The 21,852-nt window shown below is 40.1% G+C and overlaps 1 protein-coding gene across 7 annotated transcripts in view; it reads right to left on the reverse strand.

The window, feature by feature from the left end:
• The window catches only part of TASP1 (taspase 1), a 98,117-nt gene extending 87,019 nt beyond the window's left edge, over positions 1–11,098 (reverse strand). For 5 of the 7 annotated variants that reach the window (XR_013543409.1, XM_073003376.2, XM_020801259.3 and 2 more), the window contains exons 1-4: positions 10,332–10,744; positions 8,909–9,122; positions 6,314–6,381; positions 3,337–3,405 (exon numbers count right to left, since the gene is read on the reverse strand). Coding sequence is in view for 6 of the 7 variants with exons in the window: in XM_073003376.2 (XP_072859477.1) it covers positions 3,337–3,405; positions 6,314–6,381; positions 8,909–9,053 (282 nt within the window). In the remaining variant the exon portion in view is untranslated. Of the gene's footprint in view, positions 1–3,336; positions 3,406–6,313; positions 6,382–8,908; positions 9,123–10,331; positions 10,745–10,963 lie in introns of those variants that run through there. The other 2 variants (XM_020801256.3, XM_020801258.3) reach the window with 2 other exon arrangements.
• Between the last annotated feature and the right edge of the window lie 10,754 nt (positions 11,099–21,852).

The following is a 21,852-nucleotide window of genomic DNA, read 5'->3' on the forward strand; positions in this document are numbered from 1 at the left end:
TTATGTAGAAGTACTGTATAAGGTAAATATATTGTGTCAAAGAGTAACATATGGTATGTGATTTAATAGTTAACGAATTATTGTAATAATGGTTTGGATGAATTGTTCCCTGCAAAGTCGCTGTTCATAAGGGTAAACTATAAGGTTTCCCCCACGAAACAAACTTTTCCAAGGGGGGAGATAAGTGATGGTTGCCCCACGTCATTCCTGTCACCCACAGTCTGGTTCTCATTTGCATGAGCCTATGAGAGGAGTGGAGGGGCAGAGTCAACGGATATAAGGAGGTTTGGCAGAAGAGAGAAAGAAGCAGAGAGAGATAGTCAGGGAGACAGTGAGAAGAAATAATAACAGAAATAAGCTGGTCAAGATAAATAGAGCAAGTGGTGAATGTGGCAAGATATACGATATTTGAATGATTTGATTATATGCAATGAATATATAACATCTGTGATTCTCATTGAAGTTAATACAATTCAATAAATAAGTTCTGTTGGCAGCAACCTGACAAGTGTCTGACTAAAGTTCATTATTTATTGTGGATAAAGGAAATCCACTGGTGGCAGTGAGAAAAAAGGAGAACGTCCCAATTGTTATATGCTGGTGAGAAGACATAGCGTGAGCCCTTTGTTTGGGGAAACAATCAGGGGTTTTGTGGTAAATGTCACAGATACCTTCTCTGAGAGAAAGGCCTTGACTCGCTTCTTCCCAGAGAAAGTTTATTCCTGAAACAATTCTTCAAAGAGGTCAACCAGTATAGCTTCAGACAAAATGAGAAGAAATCTTTCCATTCATCAGCCATAAAGCTTTTTCTTTCAGATCCTGATATTATGTATCTAGTTTTTTATGCAGCCTTCCAGATTTTCAGAACATGCTTTTTTCTGGCCTGAAATATACTTTGAATTATATCTGTGATCTGTTACTTTTCGCAATCTAAAATATTAATCTTCTACTCTGCCGTGTCAATGTATGGGATTATCAATCACACAAGGATTTTCAAACCAATTACGGCTTCAGTCACAATAAATGGACATACATATGAAGCAGATCCTGATTATATTAACAGTTCTCTTATCCATTTGATTCAGTAACAGATTTTTGTTTCCCACTGTTCTCGTTTGAGAAATCTCCACCAGGTACTTTAAAGAAATTGGCCCAATTTCGCCAGATGCAACATGTTGTATATTAAAGGTGCTATGCCTTTAATGTAACAAAAATGTCTGTCTCCAAGATTTAAAAAATGTGATGTCAAAGTGCTATAGCTGTTTCCCCTTCGTGTCTATATTTATATTTATACCTAAAAAGACTATATACTTAAGTGCTTAGAGAACTCAATACCTAATTAAGATATGAAAAACATGTGGCTCTTCAGATTGGACTTGGTATCCCTCATCCTACCCCACCCTTTTTAACTCCTCATTTTGGCCATGTCCCCCCCCCCACACACACACCCTTTGGACTATGATTCTATGGCTGAAATTCTGTTGCTTAATGCAGTAAATCTCAGCTTAAGTAGGTATTCTAAATCAATGGAACTTAAGGGAGAGATAAGTCACCAAATCACCATTGATTAAGAGAAGCTACTCTAGTTACAACTTACTATACTAAGCAACAGGATTTCAGTCTCGTATGCTTCTTAAGCAACTACCTCCGTTTCCTCTTTAAATCAGACTGAAAAACAGAAGTGTTTATTATATCACTTTTATCATCTTTCATTCTATCCCATCTTCCTTCAGAGGTGGAACTGAAGACAGAGTAAACAGAACTCCCTACTGATATCCCATCGAACCATCAACCAAACTCAGAGCTTCTTAGCTGAATTTCAGCAAGACTGTCTCACCACATATCTTCAGACTACACTCTGGGTTTACTATGACTTTACTGTAAGTGAACAGTGCAGTGAACAGAATAAAAGACTTTTTCACTGAAGGTATGAACTGCACAAGAACAAAAAGAAAACTGAGAAAACCTGAGAGGTACACGAAAGCTAGAGGCAGTCTTCTGGGAACTTACCACATAGGAATGAGCCACATAGGAACTGCATGAGAGTTCCAGAGACATAATTAAGCACAGAGTGGTGAAATTAGCGATCTACAACCAATCCTCTTCTTGTACCTTTTCCCATATTAAATTGCTTGAAAGTTCAAACTAGGGAAACAATAAATTGGACCACGGTGCACATTTCAAGAGATTACAGCCCTCACACTTCACTCTACGACGCATAAAGGACCTACCTCACTAAAAAGGGGCCAATTTAACAGAATCACTGAGGGAAATAATTGTGGGGCAATCCTACTTCTCTATGTCTTCTAATCAACAGGCATGCCATACTGTACAAAAATCAACCTGATTGTGTCATCAACAGTAGCTGCTTCTGCCCCACAGACAAAGACAAGGAAATGAGCTATATGTGAATAGACACAGCAGAAGAAATAAGGAAATAGGCTAAATTCCCTAGACATGAGGGGTCAAGGATGTAAGGATGGGCCAAGGAAAAGAACAGCAAGCAAGGCTGACTCAGAAAGGAATCTGTGTCTGGCACTCACTAGTCTATTTAAAAACTGTCTACCTCATGCACAATATTATTTTCATACACGTTCCAGCCAACCACTTAATGAGAATTTGTTAATGACCAACTATGAAATGTTCTATATTTAATATCGAACACAATATTTATTTAAGAATGTGAGAAATACTTACAATTCCTGTAGAGTTAAATGACAAAATACTACAAGGATACTTCATTTTCACTTTCAATTGCAATACACTAAGCAATTTGATACTAGCAGTTTTACTCCTGTTATTTATAGGTATTGCTGAATGACTTGAAAGGGACTAAGAATGGGAACAACATTCTACTGCATTGTTAATATCACCTTTTCTCTTTCTTGAACATTATACCTTTTTCTAAAGTAACAAGAGCAGTTAATTTTTGCAAGTGTTGCCTTAGAGGTCAGTACTGTGTTTTGCTATACTGTGGTCCCTCAAGCTCATTAAAATAAATGTATGGCTTTCCAAAAACCACACTCAAGACCACTAGTAACACTGGCTCCCCAATTAGGATTAAGGCATATATCTTGCCAAAGAGGAAAATTAAAAAGCTGAAAGACTCTAGTATAATGGACTAATCCTGCAGGGGAAGGAGTAAGCCTGCACAAATATGGAACACTAAAAAGTGGAAAGAATACACAGAGCCCTGGAGTTTTATTAAACTATGTCCTTTTACATAGTAAAAGATTCCCAGCATATTTCTCAGCAGATTCATTTAATATAGGAAAAGAAAAATGTGGTCAACAAACTACAATAAAATGAATAAATGCCTGAATAAATGTTAAGTACCTCTAGTTCAACTAGCGCTGCAGTCACTGCATCTGTTACAAGAGCCCCAGCCTGTAGCTTTTCAATCGCCTAGAAGATAGAATGTTTAGGTATAAGGTTTTGTCTCTTAATTTTTGCATACTAAATCTTCTGCGCAGTGGATAGTGACTCACTTGTACTGTGGAGGTTCAAATCCCAACTTGGCCATGGAAACTCATGGGGGGGGGTTGGAACTAGTAAAACCACTTCTTCAGTATCTCACTTACCTTGAAAGCCCTGTTAGGGTTGCTATAAGTCAGTTCCAACTTTAGAGCAGAACAACACAGAGAAATCTTCCATGCAATAAAGTCCAATGAGTAACTTGATCCTTAAATCAAGATAGCATTCAAAGATCTTTCTAGAAATATGTAGGGACTACACTAAGAAACTGATAAAGAAACTGTGAATCTATTTCACTATTTATAATCTAACAAATGGGCACAATCTAATACTTTACATAATAAAACAACTCAAGAGACAAAAAGGAACCTAAATTACCATACACAGAGAGACAATTGAAAATATTTTCACTTCATTACATCAAAAAGGAAGCAAAGTAGAAAATTATTTTCTCATTGATTAAGTTGTTATGTACTGGCAAGTCAGAACTGGCATATAGCAACCCTAATAGGGCTTCTAAAGTGAAATATTTAAGTAAGAGGTCTACCCGTTCCACACCCCCAGTGAGTTTCCATGGCTGAACAGCAATTTGAACTCAGGCTTCCTGAGTCCCAGTCTGTCACTCTATTCACTACACCACACTACAGTAGGGATATTTTAAAGAAAGTATACTTCTGTTCCCAAAATACATTTCCTCAGTAAACACACAAAACCAACCTATCATCACAAACCAGCAGAAAAAGTATTATATGGCTTGGCCATGGTTTCAACATTTGCTTGTGCTATGCTTTGAACAGGCAGCTGAGGGAAATTCCAAGCAAAGAAGCTAAAACTGAGGTGCCTCACAAGATGGAAGCTGGCAGTGGGAACATTCTATACCACTGTTCTTAACAACTGCCTTGACCTCCTTTCTCTAAGAGCTTCATAAAAGATCAAACCAGAAGCAAAGTACGAAGTTTACTCAGTTTAAGGAAGCATTGTTACAGCTAGATTAAAGCGGGCTCTAATCTTGGACCGGACTCCTGCGGCCCTCCAGATGCTGTTGGACTATTCTCATCATTTTTCCTAACAGGCTATGCCGCTTGGAACTGGAATCCGGCAACACTGGGAGACCTAGGACATCCCTACTCCCGTCCTAACCATTGAGATATGGGCTGATGAGAAATTTAAAACAGATTACATAATAGCCAGAATCCTATTAGCAATTGAGGACCAATGCACCAAGACTGCTCTAACAATCTCTGGCTTTCCATTATACAAACCAGAGATTGCCCTGTTAAAAACAACAGGCCTTGTGCATATAAAAAGACACCAGCAACAAGGCATCATAAACACATCAAAAATGGGATTTGACAACTGATAAGCTGAAGCTCTAACATCAAGACAAAAGAAGTCTAGCTAAGCTCCTATTTAGCTCAAACATATGGAAGAACTTGATTAACCATGCAATCCTATGTGTATATAATTAAGTGTAAGTCTACCCAGGGTTCAGCAGGACTTACCTCTGGGTAACAGTATGTAGGATTACAGCTTAAGCACAGCTATATAAATAAATACTATGGAAACATTCAATTTATCCATATTTATAAGAAATGGAAAAATAAACAATAGAAATATCAATGCATTTCTAAGTATTGAAGAAATTAGATTAAAAGACTTAACATAATCATTTTCTAGAATGCCACCAAACTGAACCAAGTGGCATAGCAAGTTATTCAACAGGTATAAAAATGCTTCCCGAGAAATTTGTTCAGTACATGTCATCAAAACTTACAGTAACATGAGCTTAACAATAAGTTTCATTTGGCATAAGCTTTCATAGACTGCAGCCACCTTCTTCAGATTTATGAAATACAGTGGTGCTCCGCATAGCGACGTTAATCCGTTCCGGATTAATCGTCGCTATGTGGAAATATTGCTAAACGGAACGGAAAAACCCATAGGAACGCATTAAACTTTGTTTAATGCGTTCCTATGAGGCCCAAACTCATTGTTCAGCGAAGTTCCTCCATAGCGCCGCCATTTTTGCGCCCTCGGTAAGTGAGGAAACCGCGCGAAAATGGTTGCGGCGGCCATTTTGGGCACCCAGTGGCCATTTTGGAACCGCCGATCAGCTGTTTTAGGAACATCGCAATGCAAAGATCGGTAAGCAAAACGCTTACCGATCATCGCAATGCGATGTTTTGCCCATTAAAACATCGCAATGCGATCGCATTAGCGATCTAAAAAAAATAGATTGCTATGCGGATTCATCATTAAACGGTGCACTCGTTATGCGAGGCACCACTGTATAGCCTCAGCAGACAGATCTACACACAAGTAGGTAGGATGTCTTAACCATCACAATGCTGAACCTTATGTATTGGTACTACATTTTACATTCCCAACCTCCTCATGTGCCTATAAATATCTGTCTAATGTTCTGTGCATTTGAATAGCTGGGCTACAATTAACTAAAACCTGTTAGTCTTTAACCTGCCACATGGCTCTCTGCCAGTTTTGCTGAAACAATCTCCTGATTTACATGGCCACCAATATCAAATTTTAGAATTTAATTTAAATGTGTTCAGATCTGTTGCCATACCAATGACAAGTTTCTGCATTTTACACAAGGAACACAGTGATTGTTCCTATTTTATATTCATCCAGCTATGAATATCAACATTTGTACTTCCTTTAAAAACTAGGTCTCAAATCATCAAATATTTAACACTTCTTAAAGTAGAAAAACCATCTCTTCCCCCGCCCACAAAAAAAGACACCAAATAGGCTTACTTTAAGAATTTCTGAGGGCTGCAAATAAATCTGAAACATTTTCAGCTAAAAGATAAACTCTTACCTTCCGACAGGCTCTTTTGCACACATGCTTGTATTCTTTGGCTTTCGATTCAGAATGATACCCTGCACCTAATATCAGGCAGATTGAGATGGGGGTGAAAGCTGGTCAAGCACACAGAGCAAGCTTTTTACAAAATTAATACAATTAATATTTCTCCTCCAAATACAAGTCAACTGCATTCCATTTTTTAAAAAAATCTATCCCCTTCACTGGCTTATCAATGTGGGAGCACCATGTGCACTGACTGCTACCATTAGTGTAAGATGCATATGGTACAATTCTACACTGGAGGAATATGCATGGGAATAATTCTATATATTGCTCAATACACACTCAATTTTAATGAGGTATGCTACTCTTTTCAGCAAAGTCTTTGATTTAACTTTGTTTTTAATTTTCTTCCAGCTATCAGTCTTTTCTTTAGTATAATTATATGTTTCACTACTTTTTGAATATTACAATATTTGTACCTATTTCTCTTTTCTGCAAATCACCTTTGGAGAAAGGTGGGATACAAAAATATAGTAAACAAAAGGGGCTTGACGCAGCATTGACTGTAAAAGAAGGAAAAGAACTTTTATGAAAACCATCCCTGTCCTTTTTGGGGGGCATGGGTCCACACTATATTCTTCTTCTTCGATGACTGCAGATAAGCAGCTATCAAAGAGCTGACAGATATCTGTATCAGATATTTTTTAAACAAAGAAAGTGGTTTCATCCCATCTCCGCTTCCCGGATTTTAATTTTAATCTATTTTCTTTATCCAGTTGCCCAAAGAGCTCATTTTTGTTACATAGGAGGAGAAAGAGAAAAAAGAAAAACATAGGTAGAATTTGAAATTTGTTTTTGTGTTCCACACTGTGTTATTCTTTAGGGGGAAAAATACACGCTCTATAAAATGGTGGAATTTCACTTATGTGTACATACATTCTTTACTAATCATGCAACATATTACATACAGTGGTGCCTCTCTTGACGACGTTAATTTGTTCCAGCGAAATCGCTGTAGAGCGAAATCGTCGTCAAGCGAAATTTTAAAACCCATTGAAACGCATTGAAAACTGTTCAATGCGTTCCAATGGGCGAAATACCTGCTCGTTCAGCGAAGAGCCGCCATACAGTGGCCATTTTCTGGTGCCTGTAATGCGAGGAATATGTCCCTAACACAGCGGGGAGCCATTTCTACAGCCGGTGGCCATTTTGAAACCCAATGATCAGCTGTTTGCTCATCGTCGTAAAGCGAAAAATCGGTTCCCAAAGCAGGGAACCGATCAACGTTAAGCGAAATTCCCCCATCTAAACATCGTTTTGCAATCACAAAAACTTCAACATTAAGCAGATTCATCATCAAGCGGGGTAATCGTCTAGCGGGGCACCACTGTAGTTCAATCTAACTGTAAGTCATGAACACTCCAATTATCAGCACTAAGCAGCAATTAAAAACTATCTTTTCATGGCACTGAAATTGCCAAATGGATTTTCATAACTGTATGAACCTACATCCAGTTGGTAGTTTCAACTAAAGTAGACTCTATGGTTAACTTTCTGGCAAAAGTCCTAATTAAAAATCAAGAAACTATCAAATCAGAACTAGTTAGATCTAAAACCTAAAGCAGATCATGAAACAAAACTTAGCCCTGAATAATCTACATGCTTAGATTTAGTGAAGTTAATTGAACATGAAAACAACCTCCAAAATTTGCTGAACATGCTTACTGAGCTTGCATTTATGCCAAGAAGACCTTAGCCAAAGCCTAAATCCAAGGATGAGCAACCTATGGCTCTCATTTTACATACACTTTTAAAAGCCTTCTAGAAAGAACAATCTGACACTCCCCCAAATCCTGCAAGGCAGGGAGAAAGACGAAAAAGAAATAGGTAAGAAAAAGCAGGAAAAAGAAAAGCAATACTATTTTTGACTTTAGTACTGTATGCCTATAAATGCACAAATGGCCCTTCCGTTATATATCCTAAAGGGAATGTGGGTCTTGACAGAAGTGGGGTTTGTCGCTTACATTTTACTTAGTATATCTTGATTCTTAAGATTACAGTCAATCAAACCAACATAAAGATAAAGGCAGTAATTTATTTTTCAAATTAGTTTTCAAAGCAGGGAAAAAGGATATTCGCCTGAAAAATCAGGTATCTTTTGCTGAAAGATACCTTTCTACTGTAAATAGAATGTCAAGGTATATTTTCTCAGTAAAGTTGCAGCAGGCTGTGGATTTGAATTGTAACCTCCTTCATTGTTGATTGGAATAAACTCATTTCATTCCAATTATCTTATTTACAGTAGAGTTTATTCCAATCAACAATGAAGGAGGTTACAATTCAAATCCACAGCCCACTGCAACTTTACTGAGAAAATATACCTCAATGTTGTTTTAAACATTTTATATATCACAAATTGTGCACAAGCTACTGTTCCTGATTGGCTGGAGGCCTGGACAGGGACTGCATATAAAATGCACAATTCTTTGCTCATCCATCTTTACTAACATATATTCCACATCTCATGTCTCACCCACAGAGCATCATATACTAATTTACTAAGGTCCATCCCACCTCCTTTCAATAAAGATGTTGTATCTGTACCTGCATGTACAAGTACAAATCCTACTTGTCTCACTTTCTGAGCTTGCTCTGTTTCATGTTCTTTCACCATCACTCTTACTGCTGTAGAATGAGAAGATTTGGAGGGAAGAACTTCTCCTGTGCTTACTCCCTTTTCCATGATCATACTTCAAGGTGACCATCTTCTGTGGGAGGGAGCATGCCCCCATTCAAGAGAAAATTCAGAAGACTCCTCCTGAAAGCAAAATCAAATGGATATACTATTTTTTTCTAAAATCTAAGTGACATTTCAGACATAATTTCATTAAAATACCAGCATAACTGCTCTACTCAGATGTTATAATAAATCATTTATTAATGACAGTACTGTGATGCAGCATTATTTTCACAATACCAAAAATACCAGGAGGAAGATACACATAACTTTCAAGTGTAGGGCACCCCCCATAAAATATATAACTGGCGTTTTGCTGCCTTTAATGAGCTAAAATTTTTAAGAAGCAATAGAGAACAGCTCATTTTTCAAAATTCTCCACCAAAAAGCCCAAGGAATATCTTACAACAGTTGTTATGAAATGTATGAATGCACAGCTGAAGCATCCTTATTCTCTCTAATATCACTGGTGCCTGAACATCAATTAGCTTGAAAATAAAATGAAGTCATTATTTTTTAAAGACTCCTTTTTCTCTTCCTGCTGCAGAAATATGTATCTCACAAAAGGCCTGGCAAGGTGCTGTTTAAAGTAGGCTGGAAGCTTAAACAGGGACTGTAGATATAATACAACAATTATTTGCAGGTCCTTTTTTATTTTCACTTCTACTGCAGTAACAGTACTTTACTGTGGATACATTTCCAAAAACACAGACATTTACAAAACACCATGGTAATAATCTGTAACTTTCTTTGTTTTCCCAGCACTTTTCCCCCTTATCATATAAAATCAGTTAAGAAAAAACAAATTGTTGCAAAATGCCTTTCAACTGCTAGTTTTGTTGACAATCTAGATACACCCAATGATCAACAGATTTTTGTTGTTGTTGTTGTTAAGATCTTCAAGCTTGGAGAATTTGGAGCAACCCAATCACAACTGAAGTGCAGCAGCACATCACCTACAACTTATTTTATCTTACTGTGGCAATATTACCTGCCCAATTAAGGCTAAAACTGCATGCAATTTTACTTGACAGAAAATTCTGCGCTACAGACCAAATAAAGGTGGTCAGTTTCCAACAACTAAGTTAGGGCAACACAACAACAAACAAGATAATTATGCAGATCAGTAAATCCTCTTAAAAGTCAGACTTGGAGGTGAAGCAGAATTCTGATCAAAGAGCTCTGACTAAGATATTGGATACCCCCCCCCCCCATATTAGTCACCACCATCTTAAAAAGGTAATAAAATAAAGGTATCTCAGGCACGTGGAGAAAAGAAAAAATACCAACCATCACAGGGAAAGGGAGAGGGCTTTGAGTGAGACGAGGAAGGGCCCACGTGCCCATCCCTAAGGAAAGCAGCAACAACTGGGGCGAGAGAATCCCCAGTCCGTGGACTGGGGTTTGGGACCCAACTACGCCCCACTGCCAGACATCAAGGGGCGACCCGAGGCCTCACCGGGGGTTTGGCTTCCTCTGGGAGTGGAGCCAGAGGGAAGCCAGTTAAAGCAACGCTCTTTTTGGTATGCCACCAGGTTCCCCGCCTTTCCCACCCAGCTTCTTCCCTCATAGCCAGGCACTTCTCCCTGACTAGCCAGGCAGAGTCCCCTGCCTTGACCCGACCCGACCCGCCAGGCTCCACCCACACAGCCAGCCGGGTCGGAGCCTCAAGCAATCTCTCGCTGCCGCCCGGCCAAAGGGACAGCGCCGGGGTGACCAATGTGACAAAGTCGCCTTCTCGTGGCGTCACAAACGCGCCCCTCGCCTTCGGGGCGTGACGTCACAGCAGCCGGACGCTCACGCAGCGAGGCGGGGGAGAAAGCAAACACGAGGGCGTTTTTCGTTTTTATTTATTCATTTCAGTCCTCCTCAGCAGCGGCCGGGGGCTACTCGCGCGCCCCTGCGCGCGCTCACTCACTCACCCGCCGGCTCTGATCAGGTGGTGCGTTAGCACGCTTGCGCCATTCACGGCGCGGGCGCGCGCCTCCACATGGCTGTCGTCCGCGGGGCGCCCCAGTGAGAAAGGAACTATAAAGAGGTGAAAAACGCAGTCGGGCCCCCCCACCTCCCGCGCCACCATCACTTCCGGTTCTTATGAGAACGTCTCCCGCATGTGCGGAGCTGAGACTGGCGGAAGTAACGCAGGGCTCCCTCAACGACTTGGAAAATACTAATAGGCTGCGGCGGCGACAGTGGCAGTTCTTAATTTTGACTGCTTTGACATAATAAGCATTTCTTCGGGGGGGGGGAACGAGGGTTGAGGCGCTTCCTCTCTCGGGAATGGCGGAGGGGAGAGGGTGGGGGTGGCTTGTACTTGAAGGGGGCATCGTCGGAGGACTGGCGGTAAAGTTTGAAGAAAAACAAAAGAGCAGATATCGAAAAATTTATATTTAGGTTGAAATTCTGCATTGAATTATTTATTTATTTATTTATTTATTTATTTAATTTATATGCCGCCCACTCTACCCAAAGGTCTCTGGGCGGCTTACAACAATTAAAATTCAATGCGATAAAATAAAATGATCAATTAATGTAAAACACCCTGACGGGCTTACACAGACAGAGCCTGGCGTGCTGTGGTCCATGGGGTCACGACTGAACAACAACAAAACACCCTGAAACACAGCCGGAATTACTTCCAAGTTGACCTGCGTTGGGTTGCACCGACGGGGAACCCACGCTCGGTTTGCTTGATTTTTAAATAAAAAGTTGCGAGGAAAACCGTGTGCTTTGCGGAGGGGCGGGGAGGGGGTTGCGATGAGCATCCCCTGCCTCTTCCGAGGCATTCTCCGGAAGACTGCTGTAACGAATCATATCACTTACTGTACTTAAGGAGAATGAAATGAGAAAAATATATACAGTAATTGAATATGGAGGAGAATGACCAAAAAGAAATGCATATACAGTATACATCCTGGGATTTGTAGTTTCCAGAGGCACTTAGACATTACTATGCCTAATGAAGATTTCTGTAGGAGTCAAAGGCTAGCTTCTCTGATATTTTTGTGCTTTAATAAAAGTGTCACCCACCCTTGGGGTTTTTTTTGGGGGGGGGTTAGAATCATCTAAAACATTCCTCTTAATTTGCAGAGTAATTCTTCACTGATCTACAAATCCCAACAGTCCATATGGTGGAGTAGCCCTGGCAGTTAGTGTTAGCATACTGTTTGAACTGTGTCATATGGATCAAGAATGGATAAAGTGAGACCTGTAGGCTACGCTGGGTCCCTCATGGACCTTGATGTGACATATAGGCCACTCAGCCTCTCCAGGACCTTCCTCGCACCCACCCACCCACTCAAAATGAAAGATGAGCTTAGCCCCCAAAATGCCAGTTGTATCACGAGAAACAAAATAAAAATGTTGGTCTTGCACACAGTACATCTGAAGATCTGTTTAGGCTTTAGAAGTTTTTTTAAAAACTGGAAATAACTGGTCATTTGTGGTTTCTCAGGAAAGCCTCTTAAGGTTTACCTTAGAGGGAATGAAATTGAGTATACAGGGCAAATTGCATACCCCAGAGAGTGATCACTGTCCCACTACAGGCTCAGAGCCATCCAGTGTATGCCTCCATACCTACCTGCTTATCAGAGACAGACGGTCGGAGTCCTGGCTGTGTTCCCCTTCTGCTGAACTCTCAGTTTCATATTGCATATGAGTGAGTGAGGGGCAAAAAGAAAATGAGGAAATAAAGATGCATTGGTGGCCTATTATGAGTTGTTAGGGATCTGAGATCATAGTTAATAACTGATTCAAAATACAAGTTACTGGAGCTAATGGGTTCTGGTTTTTTTTTAAATCTCCCACTCAAACAAAAAGCTTCCCTGATCACTAAATTAGTTTCCATAATTGCTTTTCCTTTGTCTCTCCCCTTTATAATATGTGTTAAGGTATATTTTTCATTGCCTGAAAATTGATATATATGTGTGTGTGTGTGCACAGAACAAGACAGATGACATCACTTCCTCTAGACCTGGCTGATGCAACTGCACTGCAATACTTGATGAACACACCTGAGTAGATGAGATCACCACTTTATGATTGGACAGACCAGGCTGGACTTATGTATAAAAGTAGTCAGAGAACACTGTTCACTCTCTCCTCTATTACTCAATTTCTGCGTGTCACTCTGTCGGTTTGAACACTGTATGCTGATGCTGTTGATGATACAAAGCTGTATGTATGTCCTGTAAATACTGTAAATTATTTGTAAATACACCACCGAGAAAAAGCAGCATTGTGGTCGTTTATCTGCGCCGTACTCTGCTGTACTCTGCAAAGAAGAGATAAAGACGCACCCGAACCACACACGTTCCCGTCTACAGAGGTTATGGGCCCAGCACGCTCCCGCTGCGCAAGATAAAAGGTGGTGAGTAAACGTTGTGCAACGTGGGAAGAATAAATAAATGAAAAAGGAGGAGGAGAGCAGTGACAGCGAGACAGAAGCTAGTTCGTCTGTGGGGAAGGTACAGAGAACAGAAAGGCTTCAGAGAGACAGGACAATGGCAACATACAGCTCAGGAGTTGGTGCTCTGGCTATAAACAGGCTAAATGAGCAGAACTATAAAACGTGGGCAGTAAAATCCGAGATGCTGCTAAGAAAAGAGTCATTATGGCGCTACATTATTAACCCCCCAGCGCAGCCCGATGATGAGGAATTGGAGCAGAGTGAGAAAGCTCTAGCAACTTTAGTGTTGTCCCTTGAAGATACCATTTTAGTTCATATACAGGGACTAACAACAGCCCGGGAGGTCTGGAATAGACTAAAAGGGATTTATCAGCGAGAAACAACTGGAACAAAAATAGCACTTACCAGAAAATTGTTCCAGTGCAGAATGCAGCCGGGGCAGAGTGCATCGGAGCACTTAAAAAATATGAAAGACATGTTCAATCAGCTTCAACTCATGAACGTTGTATTTCCCCAAGAGCAGCAGGTTTATATACTTCTTAGCTCGTTAAATGACTCTTATTCTATGCTGATAACAAGCTTGGAATCGTTAACAGATGCTCAGCTAACTTTGGAATATGTTTCGAGTAGAATTTTGCAGGAGGAACAGCATTTACAGGAAAGAAAAATGAATAAACGCCAAAGCCACGTGGAGGCTGGACGGGATGGATATCCGGAAGCCAGCAGACGTGCCGCGGAAGAACAAAAGGGGCGAGTCCTGATGACAAAAGCTTGCTTCTTGTGCGGTTCCACCAATCATCTCCGGAAAGACTGTGATGCAACAAGAAGTCCTCCAAACCATAGAGGTACAACAGGAAGTCCTCCAAATCATAGAGATGTGACCGGAAGTCCTCCGGACCATAGAGTCTACAGAAAAAAGGGCTCCAGGAGATTTCAAAGAAGAGACAACGTGGGACAAATCTCTTCAGTAACGAATGACACAAGAAGCAGCAACAAAACAGAGATGATTAGATGGCTGTTAGATTCTGGAGCTGCAGAAAATTTGTCTAATTCTTTAGAAATGTTTTCTTTTATAGGTAAATCTGATCTACGGCATGTGACGATGGCGAACGGCCAGCAGGTGGCGGTCAAAGGCAAAGGAACTGTGTACGTCTCTGCATTGAAAACTGAGATAAGGGAAGTCTATTACACTCCAGGTTTAGAATTTAACATTATTTCTATTGCGTCTTTGGTAGATCAGAAGTTTGCTGTAAGTTTTGAAAAACAGGAGTGTGTGATAAAGAAAGAGGGCACTTTAATTGCAAAAGTGAGGCAAGAAAATAAATTGTATTTCTTACAGAGCCAGGCACATGAAGGTGCAAACACATTGCAAGTGAACAGACCACAACATGATAATTGCATACACTTGTTGCATAGGAGGTTGGGTCATGCAAATTTTAGAACAATACAAAAGATGGAGCACTTAGCCAGGGATGTAAGTTTGAAGAAATGTCATAATTACCTGGACTGTGCAGTTTGCAAAGCAAGTAAAACATGTATAGCTCCAAAAGGAAAGAAAACTGATAGAATTACTACTAGACCTTTTGAATTAGTGCATACTGATTTAATGGGACCATTCCCACCATCGCTAGGGGGAGCGAGATTTTGTATGGTAATTACTGATGATTTTTCGAGATATTCTTTTTGTTATACGTTAAAGTCTAAGACAGAAGTTTTTGACACATTCAGAAAATGGTTGGTTGCAACAGAGAGAAAATTTGGCCTCAAGGTAGCTCAGCTACAAACAGACAGGGGCACAGAGTTTACAAACCACAGGTTTCAGAGGTGGTTGGAGAGTCTAGGCATTAGACACAGGTTGACAAGCCCTTATAGTCCCTTTCAAAATGGGGTTGCAGAAAGAAGGAACAGAGTATTGCAGGAGATGAAAGACTCAATGCTTGCAGATGCTAAACTGCCACATGGGCTTTGGAGTGAAGCAATACTCACAAGTAATTTTATTGTTAACAGAATCTATTCTTCTGCCATAGATGAAACGCCATACTTTCTATTATACGGTAAGAAGCCATGTATGAAGTACTTACGCGTGTTTGGGTGCACGGCTTTTGTGCACATACCAAGACAGCTACGAAGAAAAGGTAAAAGTAAAACGAGAAAATTAATTTTTGTGGGTTATGAACCAAACAGCAAAGCTTACAGGTTTTTTGATGGCAACAGGGGCGTGATCATATCAAGGTCTGCTAGTTTCAATGAGGGTGAGAACTGGGACCAAGTACATGCCAATTCACAATTATACATTCCTCTGCACTCAAGAAGAAACCAAATTAGAAAGGCAGGAACACAGATGCGAGATGAGGAACCCTATGATGAAGATGCCACAGATAACGAGGCAGATGTCGATGAAGAAAAAGAAGCTACTGCAGAAGAAGAAGGGCCTGCTACAGATGATGAAGGAAAAGAAGATGAAGAACATGAAGCTCACACAAGTAGGCAGTCAGAGAATCAGACACATAGTCCCAGAAGGTCTCAGAGGGCTAACAAAGGGGTTCCACCACAAAGATATGGTTTGGGTGGCGTTACAGTATGTAATGTGTATGTTGAGCCTAAAAATTATAAAGATGTCTTAAAGCTACCTGATTTAGAAAAGAAGAAATGGATGGAGGCCATGGATGAGGAAATGAAGTCCATGAAGAAACACAATGTATTCTCTGAGACCAAACTGCCAGCAAAAAACAAGGTAATAGGATGTAAGTGGGTGTTTAAAAGGAAGTTACAAAATGATGGAAATTTCAGATATAAAGCAAGGTTAGTGGCACAAGGTTTCACACAGAAAAGATTTGAACATTATGACCAGGTATTTTCGCCAGCAGTTAGGTCTGAAACACTAAGAGCTGCACTCACATTTGCTGCCGCCAAAAATTATGTGATTCACCATTACGATATTACTACTGCTTACTTGAATGCAGATTTAAAAGAAGAATTGTACATGGCGAAAGCACCAGGTTTCCAAGGTGACAAACCAGAATTAGTATACAGATTAAATAAATCCATTTATGGCCTCAAACAATCCGCCAGAAACTGGAATGACTGTTTACATCATGTATTGGTAAATTTAGGTTACAAAAACAGTCTGGCGGATCCTTGCATGTACACCAAGAAAGTAGGTAATGAGTTGAATGTACTGCTTGCTTATGTAGATGACCTATGTTTCATAACCAAAGACCACAGTCAAGTAGAGCTATTTGAAAGACAATTAAAAAAGAAATTTGAATTTAAAAGTCTGGGCCCCATACAAAATTACCTAGGCGTACAAATAAAGAAAACAGAAAAGGGGTTTGAGTTAAGCCAAGAACTAAAAATAAAACAAATGCTAGAAAAGTATAACATGGAAGAGTGCAAATGTGTAAATACCCCTATGGTAGTAGATTTTCAGAAAGAAGATGAAATAAGCAAAGAATTTGAGGACCAAGAGTTATACCACTCTGCAATTGGCAGTTTAATGTACTTGGCCAATTGGACGCGTCCCGACATTGCAGCGTCAGTAAACATCCTTAGTAGATATGTGGCAAATCCAAAAGAAAAACACTGGCAAGGTGTGAAAAGAATATTTAGATATTTAAAGGGAACGTGTAATTACCACTTAATATTGAAGGCATCAAAGAGTTTAAAGTTGTCAGCCTATGTAGATAGCGATTGGGCCAACGATGAAACTGACAGGAAATCAATGACTGGGTTTGTCGTCAGACTTGGAAACAGCATAATTGGTTGGAAGTCAAGGAAACAAGGGTCCGTGGCTACCTCAACTTCAGAGGCAGAATTTGCAGCTTTGTCTGAATTATGTTCAGAATTGATGTGGTATAAACAATTAATAAAAGATCTGCAATGCAAAACTGATGACACGATAAAGGTAATGGAGGATAATACAACATGCATACACATGGCTAATTCTGATAGAATAAAGAGCAGAAGTAAGCATGTTGATATAAAATATCATAATGTGAGGGAAGCTATTAGAGAAAAGTTAATTGAGTTACAGTATTGTAGCACTGAAGAGAATGTGGCAGACATTTTAACAAAACCATTATGTGCTCAGAAACATGAAATGTGCATAGATGCAATGGGAATGTGTAATGTTTAATAAGTAACGGATTCATGCAATTCAAAATAGGGGGAGTGTTAAGGTATATTTTTCATTGCCTGAAAATTGATATATATGTGTGTGTGTGTGCACAGAACAAGACAGATGACATCACTTCCTCTAGACCTGGCTGATGCAACTGCACTGCAATACTTGATGAACACACCTGAGTAGATGAGATCACCACTTTATGATTGGACAGACCAGGCTGGACTTATGTATAAAAGTAGTCAGAGAACACTGTTCACTCTCTCCTCTATTACTCAATTTCTGCGTGTCACTCTGTCGGTTTGAACACTGTATGCTGATGCTGTTGATGATACAAAGCTGTATGTATGTCCTGTAAATACTGTAAATTATTTGTAAATACACCACCGAGAAAAAGCAGCATTGTGGTCGTTTATCTGCGCCGTACTCTGCTGTACTCTGCAAAGAAGAGATAAAGACGCACCCGAACCACACACGTTCCCGTCTACAGAGGTTATGGGCCCAGCACGCTCCCGCTGCGCAAGATAAAAGGTGGTGAGTAAACGTTGTGCAACGTGGGAAGAATAAATAAATGAAAAAGGAGGAGGAGAGCAGTGACAGCGAGACAGAAGCTAGTTCGTCTGTGGGGAAGGTACAGAGAACAGAAAGGCTTCAGAGAGACAGGACAATGGCAACATACAGCTCAGGAGTTGGTGCTCTGGCTATAAACAGGCTAAATGAGCAGAACTATAAAACGTGGGCAGTAAAATCCGAGATGCTGCTAAGAAAAGAGTCATTATGGCGCTACATTATTAACCCCCCAGCGCAGCCCGATGATGAGGAATTGGAGCAGAGTGAGAAAGCTCTAGCAACTTTAGTGTTGTCCCTTGAAGATACCATTTTAGTTCATATACAGGGACTAACAACAGCCCGGGAGGTCTGGAATAGACTAAAAGGGATTTATCAGCGAGAAACAACTGGAACAAAAATAGCACTTACCAGAAAATTGTTCCAGTGCAGAATGCAGCCGGGGCAGAGTGCATCGGAGCACTTAAAAAATATGAAAGACATGTTCAATCAGCTTCAACTCATGAACGTTGTATTTCCCCAAGAGCAGCAGGTTTATATACTTCTTAGCTCGTTAAATGACTCTTATTCTATGCTGATAACAAGCTTGGAATCGTTAACAGATGCTCAGCTAACTTTGGAATATGTTTCGAGTAGAATTTTGCAGGAGGAACAGCATTTACAGGAAAGAAAAATGAATAAACGCCAAAGCCACGTGGAGGCTGGACGGGATGGATATCCGGAAGCCAGCAGACGTGCCGCGGAAGAACAAAAGGGGCGAGTCCTGATGACAAAAGCTTGCTTCTTGTGCGGTTCCACCAATCATCTCCGGAAAGACTGTGATGCAACAAGAAGTCCTCCAAACCATAGAGGTACAACAGGAAGTCCTCCAAATCATAGAGATGTGACCGGAAGTCCTCCGGACCATAGAGTCTACAGAAAAAAGGGCTCCAGGAGATTTCAAAGAAGAGACAACGTGGGACAAATCTCTTCAGTAACGAATGACACAAGAAGCAGCAACAAAACAGAGATGATTAGATGGCTGTTAGATTCTGGAGCTGCAGAAAATTTGTCTAATTCTTTAGAAATGTTTTCTTTTATAGGTAAATCTGATCTACGGCATGTGACGATGGCGAACGGCCAGCAGGTGGCGGTCAAAGGCAAAGGAACTGTGTACGTCTCTGCATTGAAAACTGAGATAAGGGAAGTCTATTACACTCCAGGTTTAGAATTTAACATTATTTCTATTGCGTCTTTGGTAGATCAGAAGTTTGCTGTAAGTTTTGAAAAACAGGAGTGTGTGATAAAGAAAGAGGGCACTTTAATTGCAAAAGTGAGGCAAGAAAATAAATTGTATTTCTTACAGAGCCAGGCACATGAAGGTGCAAACACATTGCAAGTGAACAGACCACAACATGATAATTGCATACACTTGTTGCATAGGAGGTTGGGTCATGCAAATTTTAGAACAATACAAAAGATGGAGCACTTAGCCAGGGATGTAAGTTTGAAGAAATGTCATAATTACCTGGACTGTGCAGTTTGCAAAGCAAGTAAAACATGTATAGCTCCAAAAGGAAAGAAAACTGATAGAATTACTACTAGACCTTTTGAATTAGTGCATACTGATTTAATGGGACCATTCCCACCATCGCTAGGGGGAGCGAGATTTTGTATGGTAATTACTGATGATTTTTCGAGATATTCTTTTTGTTATACGTTAAAGTCTAAGACAGAAGTTTTTGACACATTCAGAAAATGGTTGGTTGCAACAGAGAGAAAATTTGGCCTCAAGGTAGCTCAGCTACAAACAGACAGGGGCACAGAGTTTACAAACCACAGGTTTCAGAGGTGGTTGGAGAGTCTAGGCATTAGACACAGGTTGACAAGCCCTTATAGTCCCTTTCAAAATGGGGTTGCAGAAAGAAGGAACAGAGTATTGCAGGAGATGAAAGACTCAATGCTTGCAGATGCTAAACTGCCACATGGGCTTTGGAGTGAAGCAATACTCACAAGTAATTTTATTGTTAACAGAATCTATTCTTCTGCCATAGATGAAACGCCATACTTTCTATTATACGGTAAGAAGCCATGTATGAAGTACTTACGCGTGTTTGGGTGCACGGCTTTTGTGCACATACCAAGACAGCTACGAAGAAAAGGTAAAAGTAAAACGAGAAAATTAATTTTTGTGGGTTATGAACCAAACAGCAAAGCTTACAGGTTTTTTGATGGCAACAGGGGCGTGATCATATCAAGGTCTGCTAGTTTCAATGAGGGTGAGAACTGGGACCAAGTACATGCCAATTCACAATTATACATTCCTCTGCACTCAAGAAGAAACCAAATTAGAAAGGCAGGAACACAGATGCGAGATGAGGAACCCTATGATGAAGATGCCACAGATAACGAGGCAGATGTCGATGAAGAAAAAGAAGCTACTGCAGAAGAAGAAGGGCCTGCTACAGATGATGAAGGAAAAGAAGATGAAGAACATGAAGCTCACACAAGTAGGCAGTCAGAGAATCAGACACATAGTCCCAGAAGGTCTCAGAGGGCTAACAAAGGGGTTCCACCACAAAGATATGGTTTGGGTGGCGTTACAGTATGTAATGTGTATGTTGAGCCTAAAAATTATAAAGATGTCTTAAAGCTACCTGATTTAGAAAAGAAGAAATGGATGGAGGCCATGGATGAGGAAATGAAGTCCATGAAGAAACACAATGTATTCTCTGAGACCAAACTGCCAGCAAAAAACAAGGTAATAGGATGTAAGTGGGTGTTTAAAAGGAAGTTACAAAATGATGGAAATTTCAGATATAAAGCAAGGTTAGTGGCACAAGGTTTCACACAGAAAAGATTTGAACATTATGACCAGGTATTTTCGCCAGCAGTTAGGTCTGAAACACTAAGAGCTGCACTCACATTTGCTGCCGCCAAAAATTATGTGATTCACCATTACGATATTACTACTGCTTACTTGAATGCAGATTTAAAAGAAGAATTGTACATGGCGAAAGCACCAGGTTTCCAAGGTGACAAACCAGAATTAGTATACAGATTAAATAAATCCATTTATGGCCTCAAACAATCCGCCAGAAACTGGAATGACTGTTTACATCATGTATTGGTAAATTTAGGTTACAAAAACAGTCTGGCGGATCCTTGCATGTACACCAAGAAAGTAGGTAATGAGTTGAATGTACTGCTTGCTTATGTAGATGACCTATGTTTCATAACCAAAGACCACAGTCAAGTAGAGCTATTTGAAAGACAATTAAAAAAGAAATTTGAATTTAAAAGTCTGGGCCCCATACAAAATTACCTAGGCGTACAAATAAAGAAAACAGAAAAGGGGTTTGAGTTAAGCCAAGAACTAAAAATAAAACAAATGCTAGAAAAGTATAACATGGAAGAGTGCAAATGTGTAAATACCCCTATGGTAGTAGATTTTCAGAAAGAAGATGAAATAAGCAAAGAATTTGAGGACCAAGAGTTATACCACTCTGCAATTGGCAGTTTAATGTACTTGGCCAATTGGACGCGTCCCGACATTGCAGCGTCAGTAAACATCCTTAGTAGATATGTGGCAAATCCAAAAGAAAAACACTGGCAAGGTGTGAAAAGAATATTTAGATATTTAAAGGGAACGTGTAATTACCACTTAATATTGAAGGCATCAAAGAGTTTAAAGTTGTCAGCCTATGTAGATAGCGATTGGGCCAACGATGAAA

Source organism: Pogona vitticeps, chromosome 1, assembly GCF_051106095.1.
Source record: "Pogona vitticeps strain Pit_001003342236 chromosome 1, PviZW2.1, whole genome shotgun sequence".
NCBI classification, from domain to species: domain Eukaryota; kingdom Metazoa; phylum Chordata; class Lepidosauria; order Squamata; family Agamidae; genus Pogona; species Pogona vitticeps.